Source organism: Chelonia mydas, chromosome 5, assembly GCF_015237465.2.
Source record: "Chelonia mydas isolate rCheMyd1 chromosome 5, rCheMyd1.pri.v2, whole genome shotgun sequence".
NCBI classification, from domain to species: domain Eukaryota; kingdom Metazoa; phylum Chordata; order Testudines; family Cheloniidae; genus Chelonia; species Chelonia mydas.
In genome coordinates this window covers 52,253,805-52,267,399 of record NC_051245.2, presented here as the reverse complement: position 1 = coordinate 52,267,399, position 13,595 = coordinate 52,253,805, and the positions used below count along the sequence as shown (strand labels likewise).

Below are 13,595 nucleotides of genomic sequence, written 5' to 3'. Positions count from 1 at the left end.
CTAAATTTCACCTCTTAAAATTGCTTATTCACCTACTAGTTTGAGTTTATTTTTCAAGCTGCACAATTCACTTATTGTCAGTATCCCTGCATACAATCAATTCAGTCTATAAAAGGGTATAGCAGAATAGTTCAAAGCTGGCAAAACATCTGCTAAACCTCTTCCCCACCCACAAAATCTGAGCTCTTCTGCTCTCAACTCACCTCCTCAGAATAAAGCCTGAGTAATTATTATAGTCCATCTTTACTATGAGCCCTGAAGGTCAGCTGATTCCGGTTCTCTAAGACCATGTGGGAGAGTGAATTTCACAGTTGAGGGTCATCCACTGAAAATGCCCTAATCCCGCTTGCGGATATACACAACATCAAGGGACTTTATTTAGCTGTTGCACATCACCTGAACTGAACAGCCAGTATAGAGCACAGAGAAGGTGGGTGAGATAATATATTTTATTGAGCCAATTTCTGTTGGTGAGAGAGAAAACTACACTGCACAGTATAGAGGCAGTTCTGCCTGTCTAACTGGTCCTGCATGTGGAACTGGTAGCATTTCTAAGAATGTATCATGGAGGTCCTGGACTGCAGTCTCTTACCTAAGAGCATAAATTTGGCCTCCATGACTTCTCTCCTACCTGTCCCTGTGTCATTGGCACTTGCATGTACCACAATCTCTGGCTTCTTCCCAGGACTGCATATAAGTCTATCTTGAGAGGTCCTCAAGCGTCGCACCTGGCAGACAATTCACCATGAGGTTCTCCTGGTCATCACAAACCCAACTATCTATATTTCTAATAATTGAATCCTCCATTACTATTACCTTCATGTAATTACCGTCATGTAATCAAGAAGATAATTACTATTACCTTCTTCCTAATAACTGGATATATGTCTATGTGTATTAGTGTGCCTTATACTAGTATAGCTTATTCTCCTATGAGTTTGTTTACACACAAAAACTGTACTGCTATTAACTATACTGGAATAAAGATAATGGAAATATAGGAGAATGCGCTAAACTGGCATAGTCACATTTATACTGGTATACCTGTGTCCGCACTAGGGATTATACCAATTGAATGTTCTTGGGGGGAAAAAATCACATCTCTAATCAACATAGTTAAATTGGTATAAAACTGTGTGTAGACTAGGCCTACATTTACAGAAACAAGCTATAGCAGTATAAGCACCCATATACTGGTGTAACAGTCTCCACACTGGGAGGACTGTACAGGTTTAACTGTACTGGCATAGTTAAAGCAGTATAATTTTTGTGCAAAGACAAACTCTTAGGGACTCTGAGAAACTGCAAATAAGGAAAAGTATGATTTCCCCCAACACTCACTTTTGGGTATCTTTTGAACCCATTCAAAGTGCCACTTGCTATGTAATAATTCAAAGACTCAGGATATCTATTAGAGAGAAGAAATACTCCTCCTCTAAGTAGCAACTCTGCAGTAAACAAAGTTGACTCAGCTAAAGCACTAACTGCCAACTTAATTCCTTGAGGGTGGTAGGAAGCTTTAACATATGCATCCAATTTGTCCAAGATTTAAAAAACAAACAAGAAAGCCCAGGGAAGAGAATGCATGGGACTTGTTTGGCTAGGCCCATGCTGTAGCTTTTTCTCAAACGGTTGTGATTTAAAGTTAATGTTAAGCATAATTTCTCTACCCTTTATATAAAGAGTAAACTCTCTACATGTACAGTAGCAAGTTTTCTGTTGTGTACACCACAGTGTAAGCAGCAAACTTGCAAATTTGATATCTTTGGAAAAAGAAAGACCTATTAATCAACCAAGAACAGGCAAAATTTCCATGTATGGAGAGGTCCTCTGCACTCAGAACTCCCCCTTCCTCACAATAAGTGCTCAGCTAATGAGGGGCTGCTGGCAGCCAGAGCCGCAATACAAGGTATCTGATACCGGCCACTTTCCGAATTAGCATACTGACCTGGAGTGTTTTGCTCTTTTGTCTGGGAGGAAGTGGGGGGCAGAAGAACCCTGATTCTACAGTGGTCTCTATGGCCCCAATATAGCCTCTTTGCAGCAAATCTCTCAGGCCTATCTCTGCCCTCTCATGGCCAACTGTTTCCCAGCAGTCCTTACTCAGACAAAAAAAATCTCAACACAGATCAATAGCAAGAAGAATATCTCTATTAATCCTTCTATGCTCCTGCCTCATTTTTCTTGGGTTTGCTGCATTTAATTGAACTGAATACTTATCTGCTTTCTCTTCATAATATTACCAAAAAAGTGTAAAATCATCTAAATTAGAGGCAATCTGGTGCAAACTAATAGTTCACTACTTGAAACTTGAATACAAGTCATCACTTAAGGGCCATCTGATCTTAGACCCCTAGTGGGTATTTATCCAGATAACCGATCCATCACCTAATTTGGCCAAATTGTCAGTCTATGCTCAAGGGCAGCACAAGATAGTGGAATCTTTCCTTGAGAAGTGTTGATGAGCCATTAACCGCTGTCTGGCTACTCCACTGTTGTACCTGAAAAGCTGGTTGTGTGTGTTCCCAAACTAACAACATATTTCAGTAACACACACATAAGCAAAACTTCATAACTTCACATATAATGATAGCACATAAAATTCAATAGGATATTAATGTTCAACAGATCAAGACTTTTAAAATGATACCTCACAAGGCATACTTTGTACAAAACATATTCTAATTATCTGATAGTGGTGAATATGGGCATTCCAGGGTGCTACTCTGAGGTACAGAATGATATAGCATTGTTGATTGGTAAAGTTTTATGTGAACTTTCAACCTAGATTTATCTGGCATCTCTATGACTAGATGATGAGACACTATGCATCAGAGGCTTATATCTGGCATTAATACTTATAAAAATAATGTGTGGAAAATAATTTTTCCTGACAAATTTCAATCTGGAAGAATACAACTTTGACATTTATGCATTTTTCTCTCTCTTGATACAAATGAAGTATAGTTGGTGTTTCAGCCAAATAAGAGCAAAAATGCTTGTGTTGGCCTGACAACAAATTTTGAGAGGTTTTTCACCAAAAAACAAAACAAAACAAAAACACAGGGGAAAAAAAAAAAGTTTCCATGCATAATTCTTCCTGGTTTGTGTTAAAAATGTGTCACTACCACAGATTCTTCACTTCAGATACTCAAATGTAGTCTTATTAGTATCAATATTCCCTAGCTATAATGGCCGATCAGTGTTACCTTTGTAATGACTACTGAATCCTTAAATAAAGGCAATATGGCCCACTTTGTTGCCCTATCTGAGGAGCGAGTGATCGTACTTTAAGACTAAGGTTAAGCTCAAATTATATAACAGAATAGCAAGGCTCTTGAAAGCAGGAATCAAATCAAGCTAATAACTCCATGCATGTTTTACCAGTGGGAGCAAAATAGTACCCGTCAGCTGAAACTCTAGATCATGTAGGCAGTACAGAGAAGCTACCTGACAAAACACACTCAGTGCAGCTGAAGGAAAAATTCTTAAAATTGTGGTTTTCTTCCACTATTCACATATTTTGTAGCTGGACTGTAAGTTCTTCCCTTCAGCTCTGGCCTGTGCTTATTTATCATGTTGAGTGGCATTACATTCTGAATAATTTTTGATGGATAAAATCTGACAAAGACCATTCTACAAGGGCCACAGCTAGCAGCATGAATGGTGTCTACACACTGCCCAGACTCTTGCTTCCTGCCCTGCAATATTCTCATAATTTCCCAAAGCAGATATGCCATTAGTCATAATGGGCTAAATTCTGTTCTCGTGTGCAGAAGCCAGTGAGAACCACTGAAAGCTATTAGTGTGGATTGAGGGCAGAATTTGAGCTAATATAGTCAATAAACCAGCAGGTGCAACTAAACTGAGAGATCAAGCAGTGTGTTAATAAATCAGTCTGCTAGTCATCTACCTGGGAATCCACTGAAGTCAATGAGGGAGGTGTATGCATAGTGATAGCAATGATGGGAACAGAAGTGCTACTTGTATGGCAGAGACAAGGTGGGAGAGGTAATATATTTTATCTGTTGCTGAAAGAGGCACCTTTCAAGTTACACAGTGCTATTCTTCAGGTCAGACAAGGGAAACAGTGAGGCAAGACACAGGAGAGGTGGGTAAGGGTAATTGCACACCAGAGCAGGAGGTGTAATTTCTTACCTAGGGTTTCAGATGGGCTCATAGGAAGCGCAACTAGCCCATCCTGCTGCTAGCACCGCCACTGCTACACTTCTATTTTTAACCTGCTAGCTCAATCAGAGCTATCACTTGTAAGTCTATCCAAGCTGGCAATTACACCTCCAGCTCTAGTTTAGAAGTACCATAATCCAACTGAACAAATTAATTTCCTTAACAAGTTGAGATACTGCAACCTACTCTTTTATAGAAAGGAACTTCTTCTTTTAAATATTCTTCTCACAGGAGCTAATTTGAGAAGGCTCCAGTAAGTCGTTCTGCAAATTTTACGAATTTTAGTGCAGTGAGAGTCTCCTTCTGGGTCATTCTAAAATGAAGGAAATGGTGATTTATTCCCATGCCTATTTCTGTTATCTGATGTATTGAACTTCTAGAATAAACTGCTGCTTACCTTATGAGGCAAAATGTTTTGTCCCTTTGGCATGGCCAGTGCCTGGAATTACTCCATTGAAAAATCTGCCCAGCGAATTTCTTTCAACCTACTTCTGATCATATAGCGGAGGATAAGAGTAATTGCCAGGATATGAACTTTATCTTTGTTATCAGATCTCTCTGCAAGTCACAAGGAATGTCTAGAGGTTATCCAGCCCCTTCATCCCTGTTACCCCTTTGTAGAGGGCTCAGGTGCCCATGTGTATGGCTTATTTAATCTCAAAAGGAGATAAATAGTCGCAGCTTAAAACAACCATTGAGCTAGATGTCATTTAAAGCAGCATGAATTTGGGTTTACGGTTGGACATGTGATGTAACAGTTATAAATTTTTTAATGGATGCCTCTGCTGCCACCCAGCTTTTCCCTTTTTTAGTTTAATTGTTTAGTCTTGAGAAAAGAAGACAGAGGGGAGACCTTAGAACAGTCTTCAGATATGTTAAAGGCAGTCATAAAGAGGATGCTGATCAATTGTTCTTCATGTCCACTGATGGTAGGAGAAGTAGTAATGGGCTTAATCTGCAGCAAAGGTTATTTAGGTTAGACATTAGGAAAAACATTCTAACTATAAGGGTAGTTAAGATTTTAAGAACAAGTTAGAGAAACAGCTGTTAGGGATCATCTAGGTAAACTTGGTCTTGCCTCAGTGTGCGGGGCTGACCAAGGTGAACTCTCAAGGACACATCCAGCCCTATAGGTCTATTATTTTCCCTAATGTGCTGGTCAGCCTGAATACACTCAATTCATACACTCTCTGTCTCTTCCCTACTCAGCACACCACCTGGATCCGTTTGTGGTTTTCCTCTGAACTCTCTGCGATTTTTCCACATCCTTCTTGAAGTGTGGACTAGAGCTGGGTGAATAATTGATCTTTCAGTTTGCTGGCTATTCTGAAATATGGGGGGGGAGACGGGGGGATTGTTTTGGGTTGGCCCAAAACAGAATATTTTCAATTTTTTCAGTGAACCAAAAACAAAATGTTTCATTGTTGAGGCTCTTTACCCTTTAAAAAAAATAAAATTTGAGTCAATTTGTAAACAAAAAGTCTCTTTGAACAGAATAATCAAAACATTTCATTCTGAACTTTTTATTTATTTATTTGTTTTCAGATTTCTTTTGTAATGTATGTTTTTGACTGAAACAATTCAGTAAATTTGACATAAGTTTGCAAAACATTTTGGTTGACCTGATTTTTTTTTTTACGGCAAAAAATAGAGTTTTGGCAAAAAAATATCATCCAGCTCAAATGCAGACACCTGAACTGGACACAATATTCAAGTGAGACTATGTGGATGAGGTAATACGCTGAAGAAGAGCTCTGTGGCTCTCGAAAGCTTGTCTCTTTCACCAACAGAAGTTGGTCCAATAAAAGATATTACCTCACCTACCGTGTCTGTCTCATATTCGGGGATTAAAATGGCTACAACAATACCACAAATAATAATCTAGTAGCTCTTTTAACAATGCTGTGTACTGGGACAAGATCACTTCTGTAAGGTGAAAAATTAAAATAACTTTTATTTTTCTTATTTGGGTAGGAAAGTTATAAAGAACAACGTGCTCCAATGTCTTCAGTGTCATATTCTTATCTTTTCCAAACATGGGTTTTCAGGAGACTTTCCTTGCTCAAAGTTTAGCAGGCTTTATGAGCACTTTCACTTGTTGCATTTTGAGGGATGATTTTTCAGTTCAGACTTAGCGCTTAGCTCTTCTCCAACACTTCCCCTACTTCTGCTTGATTTTCCTCTTTTTATACACCCAAGGATTTCATTAGCCCTTGTAGCCACAGCATTTTATTGAGAGGTCATGCTGAGGTGGTTATCACTGATGATTCTGTCCTTCTCTGCTTTCTAAGACCGAGTCTTCCATCCTATAGGTAAAGCCTGCATTCTTTGTTCTTAGATGTATTACCTTCCATAACTTCCGCTGGCAGGGCTCAGGCTGAAGCATCCTATCCAGGTGTATATTGGTGATGGATATATTGCCTGCCTTCCTCCAGAGCTCGATTCTCTAGTGCAACAGGTTTTGGTGGCACAGGAAGTAGTGATTTCTGATTCATTCTGCTGAATCTAACCCAGAGCAATAAAAACTCTGCAACTAGACAAAGGAAAATAAACATAACAACATACAAATGTGACGACCACCATCTTGGCTGACACAGTGGGGATTGAATTGTGGACCTCCAGATTTAATGGCTGAGCTGCTACACCTTGAGCTAAAGCTGGGTTTTAATGTAGTCAGGTGCTCTGTGAGTCAGGTGGGAGCGGGGAAGGGTCACAACCAGGGCCGGGTCCAAGCACCAGCTTTCCAAGCAGATGCTTGGGGCGGCATTTAGAATGGGGCTGTTGCGGCGGTGGCAATTCGGCGGTGACTGCTTGGGGCTGCAAAATTGGTAGAGCCGCCCCTGGTTGCAACATACAGTCACCAGAAGGTTACCCAATATTGCGAGCTCCAAAAGTTCAAAAATCTTGAGTCAGACCCCAAAAAATCATGAGCGTTTTGTTGGATTTTTTTGTTTATTTCTTTTTTAAAAAAGATAATCTTGTGTTTTTGGTTTTTCTTTTGATTTGTGAACTCCCTCCTGCCCAATCTGTGCGTGTATGAGAGAGAGACAATTAGTGTTGCTAATTCCCTCTGATTTACTGAGTAAGGTGATTTTGGCCCCGGCCATAGGAGCTCTCACTGGCTGACTGATGGTACAGAGCTTCTAGCTCTCCTCAAAATTCAACACTTTAATTCATTTAAGTTGTGCCCTCCCTAACCACACATCTGCCTGTTTCTGAGCCCAGCAATTCATTGTGCACCCCCTGCAAACTGCACAGCCATTCCTCCCCGATAAGCCCCACATCTGTCTTTCCCACAACCCAGCTCTGCTTCTCCAGCAGGTATTGGGGCTTGTCACCCTCCTCTACCAGGCCTGCGCAGGCGGAGCTACTGTGGAGTTCAGTTCTCTCCTTTCCCAGGCTTAAGAGAGAGGCAGAGTAGCTCCAGGGATTCTCCTCCTGCCTGCCCCTTTTTCTCTTGCCTGGCCTGGTGTTGCCAAGATGGACACAGGAGCAGTGGAAAGAGCAGCCCACAAACAGATGCATTTTTCACAGGGGAGTAGAGGGAGGAGTGAGCAGAACCACCTGAGTTGATGGGCTCTTTCTGCTCCCTCCTCACCTCCTGTGAGAATGGTGTCGTCTGCTCTCTCTACCCATCCTCTATCCAAAAAACTTCTCTATCCTGAGGGGAGGGGGAAGGAATTCTGCCTTCCTCCTGCAGCAGCCCTGATTGGTGGTGGGAGTGGGGAAGAGCAACCAATCAGAGGGGGGGTTCCCGCAGGTAGAATAAGAGGGATGGAACGTCTCTCATTATAATGAGACTGGTTACAACTCAGTTCAACCTACGTTAGTCAGGAGGAAATTGAACGAGCTGCCAACACTGATTACATAGGCATTCTGCACATACAATAGTAATTTTTTTTTTTTTTTTTGCACATTCCCTCCTGACTAAAAACGAAAGTATTTGGGATGCCGTATATCTTACTCTTAAATCTGTCTCTAGTAAGTTGCTGTATGAGTTTGTCTCTGTGATTATACCTTCTGAATGTGAATAGATATGCAAATTATGTTATGATAAAAGGCAGCATTTCCTGATGTGTTTACATGTCTTTTGCTAAGTTTCATGTACCCCAACATGTAGTGCATACGGGAGTCAAGCGTATGCTGCCCATTTCTGGGGAATGAATGTATCATTTACCCAACAGATTTTTTTTAAACGATCAAAAGCCTAGAGCTGCTTCCAAAAATATTGACATTATTGTGTGGCTCCTGCAGTCACTGCAATGGCGGCACAAAATGAGTGCTTGCACTGCACACATTGACAACTGGATGGGTAAGGTGTGGACCACAGTATAATGTTTTTCATTCAGAACTTATCTTGTCTGATCCTTTTTTTATCCACTCACTCACTCCCTCCCTCTGGGGGGATGGATAGCTCAGTGGTTTGAGCATTGGCCTGCTAAACACAGGGTTGGGAGTTCATTCCTTGAGGGGGACATTTAGGGATCTGGGGCAAAAATTGGGGATTGGTCCTGCTTTGAGCAGAAGGGGTTGGACTAGATGATCTCCTGAGGTCCCTTCCAACCCTGGTATTCTATGATCCTAGGGCAGGGGTAGTCAATAGGCAGACCATGGGCTGAATCTGGACCGCCAGATGATTTTGAACAGACCCCCAAATCTTTTTATTTACATGTTATATTATTATTATTATATTTATTATTATTTTCTTTGGAGTCTTGACCATACCTTGACCAAGAAATTTTGACTTTGACAAAAAATAATTGACTACCCCTATTCTAGGACATCCACCTTTACCCTGTTCCCAGGGCGCAAGGCGTAACCCTCTTAATTTAGGAACCCACCCATACCCGATTCTTGGGGCTCAGGGCATAACCTTCTGCGGGTTTGCGGGGTATTTTATCAGTGAAAGAACCTTACACAGTAATATCCTAAACCTCTATTTATTAACAATCACCAAAACAGAATGCACACACTAAGCATGCAAGGCTCACCACTCCCAATAAGGCAGATGAACTTTTCCTGGTGGCCAGTCAGGTTCAGGTCATCTGGGACTCCAGCGTTTGTATGATATAGTTGGCAGAGTGTTGAGGTCTGGTAGCTCTGATCTTGGGCTGTGTCCTGGAGTTGGTTCCAAAGAACTTCCTTTTGGAGCCCAGTTTATATAATGAACCTTAAGTCCTGCTTAGCTACACCGTAACCCATCATTTTACTAAAGTATTACAAAATAATTCTTTGGCCAATTCTAACATATTGCAAAACAATTATTTAACCATACCCCATCACCTTAGTTGATTTAAATCTTGCAAAATTAGTTATTTAACAGACAGAAACAATCAAAGAACCAGGCAGAACCCATACAGATAAACAATAGAGAAGTAGGGACCATAAAGGCAAAATGCTCAAGTAGAGATTTCACAAACACAACAGATGATAAGTGATTCCTTGCCAGACAGAATGCTATCAAACAAAGGGTTTTTTTAAAAAAACATCTTAAGATCTGTTTCCTTATCTACTGGTGGTGGGTACTATTAGTACAGGAGCGCCTTCTTAAAAGCCTGATATTTCATTGTTCTAATGCACTTTAGATGGAATGTGAGGATGTGACTTTCTGCTTCTTGGCTCATGGCTGCTGCTGTGGCTGCAGAAAAAGGCTCATACTTGCAGTTCCATAGTCTTTTCTCCTGCTTCTCAAAGTCCCATCTTACTCCTTTCTTCCTCCAGGGCTTCTTTGCCTATCTGGACTGCATGCCTTTTGTGCATTCAGTCATAGTAATTGTGTTTACACTTTTTCATGTGTCTCTAGGCTTTTGGTCCTAAGGGCTTGATCCAAAGCCCACTGAAGTGAATAGAAAACTGCCATTGACTTCAAAGGGCTTTGGATCTGTGCAATTAACTTAGGCAGTGTGTGAACCACCCATTCAGGGAGGATAGCCCCCGGCCACGCCCTTTCTGCCCGAGGTCACTCCCCTCCCCTGCCAGAGCCCCGAGCTCCCCTCCGCAGCCTCCAGTGCCCCCAGCCCTGGAGTGCCAGGCAGGCAGCACGACCCTCAGCACCTGCAGCCACAGAGCGCTGGGCTGCACGAGCACCAGCCCCAGCTGCCCTGAGTCCCAGGCCACCGGCCAGCCTGCCCTAGTCCCAGCCACAGCCTAGGCCCAGGGGAAGAGTGGGAAGCAGGACAGGGGCCTTGGAATGGAGCATAGGCAGCCCACACCTTGCTGTTTGGGGAGGTTCAGCATCACCTGGTCTGTGATACTCACCGCCCGTGGCCATGAACTTCAATGGGAGCAAAATTAGACCCTATATTTGGGATGCACATTTCTAGGCAGTTCAGTTCAGTACAGACCACATTTGTGGAATTACAAAGTCTTTTTTCTTGTCCTATTTGTACAGTGAGTTTAGTAATATTTTTGTAATAAGTGGATCTTCGGTGATTCCTTACTTAGTATTAGTCAGTGTCTTTAATGATAAAAGACAACAGAATCTGGAGCTATTTCCAGAAGGGCTGAGCTTACTACATCCATTTTGGCAAGCTACGCATGGAGCAGAGATGGGGGTGGGGGAGGGGCGCTGTGAAGGGAATTAATCCATCTACTGGGCAGCTGCGCTGCTGCGCTGATTGCCACCTCAAATCTTGTGCTTTCTGGGGTTAGCCTAAGGCAGGGATCAGCAACCTTTGACACGTGGCCCTTCAGGGAAATCCGCTGGCGGGCCGGACCGGTTTGTTTACCTGCAGCGTCCGCAGGTTCGACCAATCGCAGCTCCCACTGGCCATGGTTTGTCGTTCCAGGCCAATGGGGACTGCAGGAAGCAGCAGCCAGCACATCCCTCGGCCCACACCACTTCCCGCAGCCCCCACTGGCCTGGAACGGCGAACCATGGCCAGTGGGAGCTGCGATCGGCCAATCATGCGGACACTGCAGGTAAACAAACCATCCCAGCCCGCCAGTGGATTTCCCTGATGGGCCACATGCCAAAGGTTGCCGATCCCTGTCCTAAGTCAACACAGTCTATTGAATCATGTATGTTTGACACAGAGAAGGTCCAGAGCACATGAGATCTGAAGAGAACAATTGGTTCAGCTGACTGTACTAAACATGATGATCTGTCAGAGTACCAGGAATAGTGGCCTGCTGAAGGCAAAATGGAGCTTGGAGCAGGGAATCTAGGGTAGAGGGGAAAAGGAGGAGTTGATGACGTGTGCGTGCGTACATGAAGGGAAGGAGAGGGGGGATTTCATTGGCTTGAAAGAAGGCTGGTGATAGCATAAAGAAAGGCATTTGAAGAGGAGTTGACAAAAGTTTTAGGTAAATTTGGATAAGCTTCCAAACACTAGGGAACCTCAGTCAACTGAATTTAACCCTAACTCCAGGGCTACAATAAAATATGAGGAGAAAATTGGACATCCTTTCATGTACTGGTGCCTGCTGTATTATTATTTTAAAAAATGCTCATCAGTAATACAGTTTGGGCCAAAACAAGCCTCAAATGAATAATCTTATTCCATCCTGTCAAAAATCTTCACTGACTGCAAGGTCGTGGTGCCATCAAAGTAGTATGTGAATCAAGGGTCAGATTGTGGAGTTCTTCCTCACACTGGTTGAGCGCTCTTATCCACGTGTAGACCCCGTTGCTTTTAGTGGGACTATTCACATGAGTAAGTGCTCACCAGTATGAATAAGGGTTCCATAATCTGGACCCCAAAGGACCACACATTTTAAGAGAATGATCCATTGTGAGTGACCACACTTGTGCATGACGGATTTTTGATGGAAGGGCATTGAGTGTTCTCGAAAACCATTGTTGTGTACAGGGTTACATTGAGCAAAGACATAAGGTTGTGATTTGTACAATGTAAAGGATCTCTGACTCTTTGGAGTCATGGGAGATTAACTCTGTGCTGACCACTGATGACAAGTCTTTTGTCCTTTGCCTTCCTGAGCACACATGCTGGTTCCTTTCTTTATTCAAGGGAAAGTAATCTGCCCCACTCCTATACTTGTCATAAATTACTTCCTGCAGGGTGGCAGCTCAGCTGTGCGGATTGGCTCCTTAATCCTGCCTCCTGCCTGCCCACTCCCTGACCACCAGTGTTGGAAGGAGAGTAGTGAGACCACAGACTGCTCTACCTTTTGCATTGTTACCTGTTACAATGTAGCCTTGTACCCCATCCTTCATGCATTCGCTGGGTCACAGTCTGGCCCTTTGTAAGTAGATGAAATCAATAATTTACTTACTAATGTTAATTTATCAATTATGTATTAGTAGCCTATTCATCAATGAAGCAAGGATTACATTAGAGGTACCTTCTCATTTCAAATTGTAGAGATTTATTATCAAGGATAAAACTAGTACAGTAAGCCTGGTACTAAATACCTGCAGTATAGTACAACACAGCTGTAGGAGAGTGATCATGCAGAACTATTGTATCAAATAGCTAACGTTTACTACTGCACAGATCATGTATCCCATTTTGTAAAAGCTAGAATGCAGACTAATGGTTCTTTTTATTTATTTGTTTGTTTTGTTTTCTTTTTTTTCAAATTCTATCAGAAAATGGACCCCGTCTACTTGTGGAAGCAGAACAAACGAAAGTCTTCTCACACAGGGGTGGCAATATCACACTACCGTGTAAATTTTACCGTGACCATACATCAGCCGGCTCAGGAACCCACAAGATCCGTGTCAAGTGGACCAAACTCACCTCAGATTACCTCAAGGAAGTGGACGTCTTTGTCGCAATGGGACTCCACCAGAAGAGTTATGGAAACTACCAGGGCAGGGTGTTTCTGAAAAAAGGCAGTGAAAATGATGCTTCTCTTGTAATCACAGATATAACACTGGAGGATTATGGGAGATATAAATGTGAGGTGATTGAAGGATTAGAGGATGACACAGCAGTGGTATCTCTGGATTTACAAGGTAGGAGGCATTTGCATTACAGATTTGTGGGGCATTAACAAGCACATTCTTTTCCAAGTAAATATGGAAGAACATAATGGTAACTGTAGAAGCAATGTGGAAAAGAGATTTTATACTTACCCTATTTAGCAGTTACATTTATTATTCTGGTGTATATTGTAATCAGTTTTTCAATATGAACTACTGTCTACCCTAATGACAGATTTCAGAGTAGCAACCGTGTTAGTCTGTGTCCGCAAAAAGAAAAGGAGAACTTGTGGCACCTTAGAGACTAACAAATTTATTTGAGCATAAGCTTTCGTGAGCTACAACTCACTCCGATGTTAGTCTCTAAGGTGCCACAAGTACTCCTTTTCTGTCTAGCCTAATGATATGCTTATGATCATTGGAAATCTATTCAGGAAGTGATGGTTATGGTTATTATAAAATTTCAGTATGGATATTCACATTGAATAATAGTCAATCAAAAAAGTGGATTGATCACACA

At 42.1% G+C, this 13,595-nt stretch overlaps 1 protein-coding gene across 3 annotated transcripts in view; it reads left to right on the top strand.

The window, feature by feature from the left end:
* Positions 1 to 13,595, top strand: part of HAPLN1 (hyaluronan and proteoglycan link protein 1) — an 88,983-nt gene that overhangs the window by 50,012 nt on the left and 25,376 nt on the right. For all 3 annotated transcript variants that reach the window (XM_043547432.1, XM_043547433.1, XM_027828733.3), the window contains one exon: positions 12,740 to 13,108. In XM_043547432.1, coding sequence (XP_043403367.1) covers positions 12,740 to 13,108 — 369 coding nt within the window. The remainder of the gene's footprint in view (positions 1 to 12,739; positions 13,109 to 13,595) is intronic.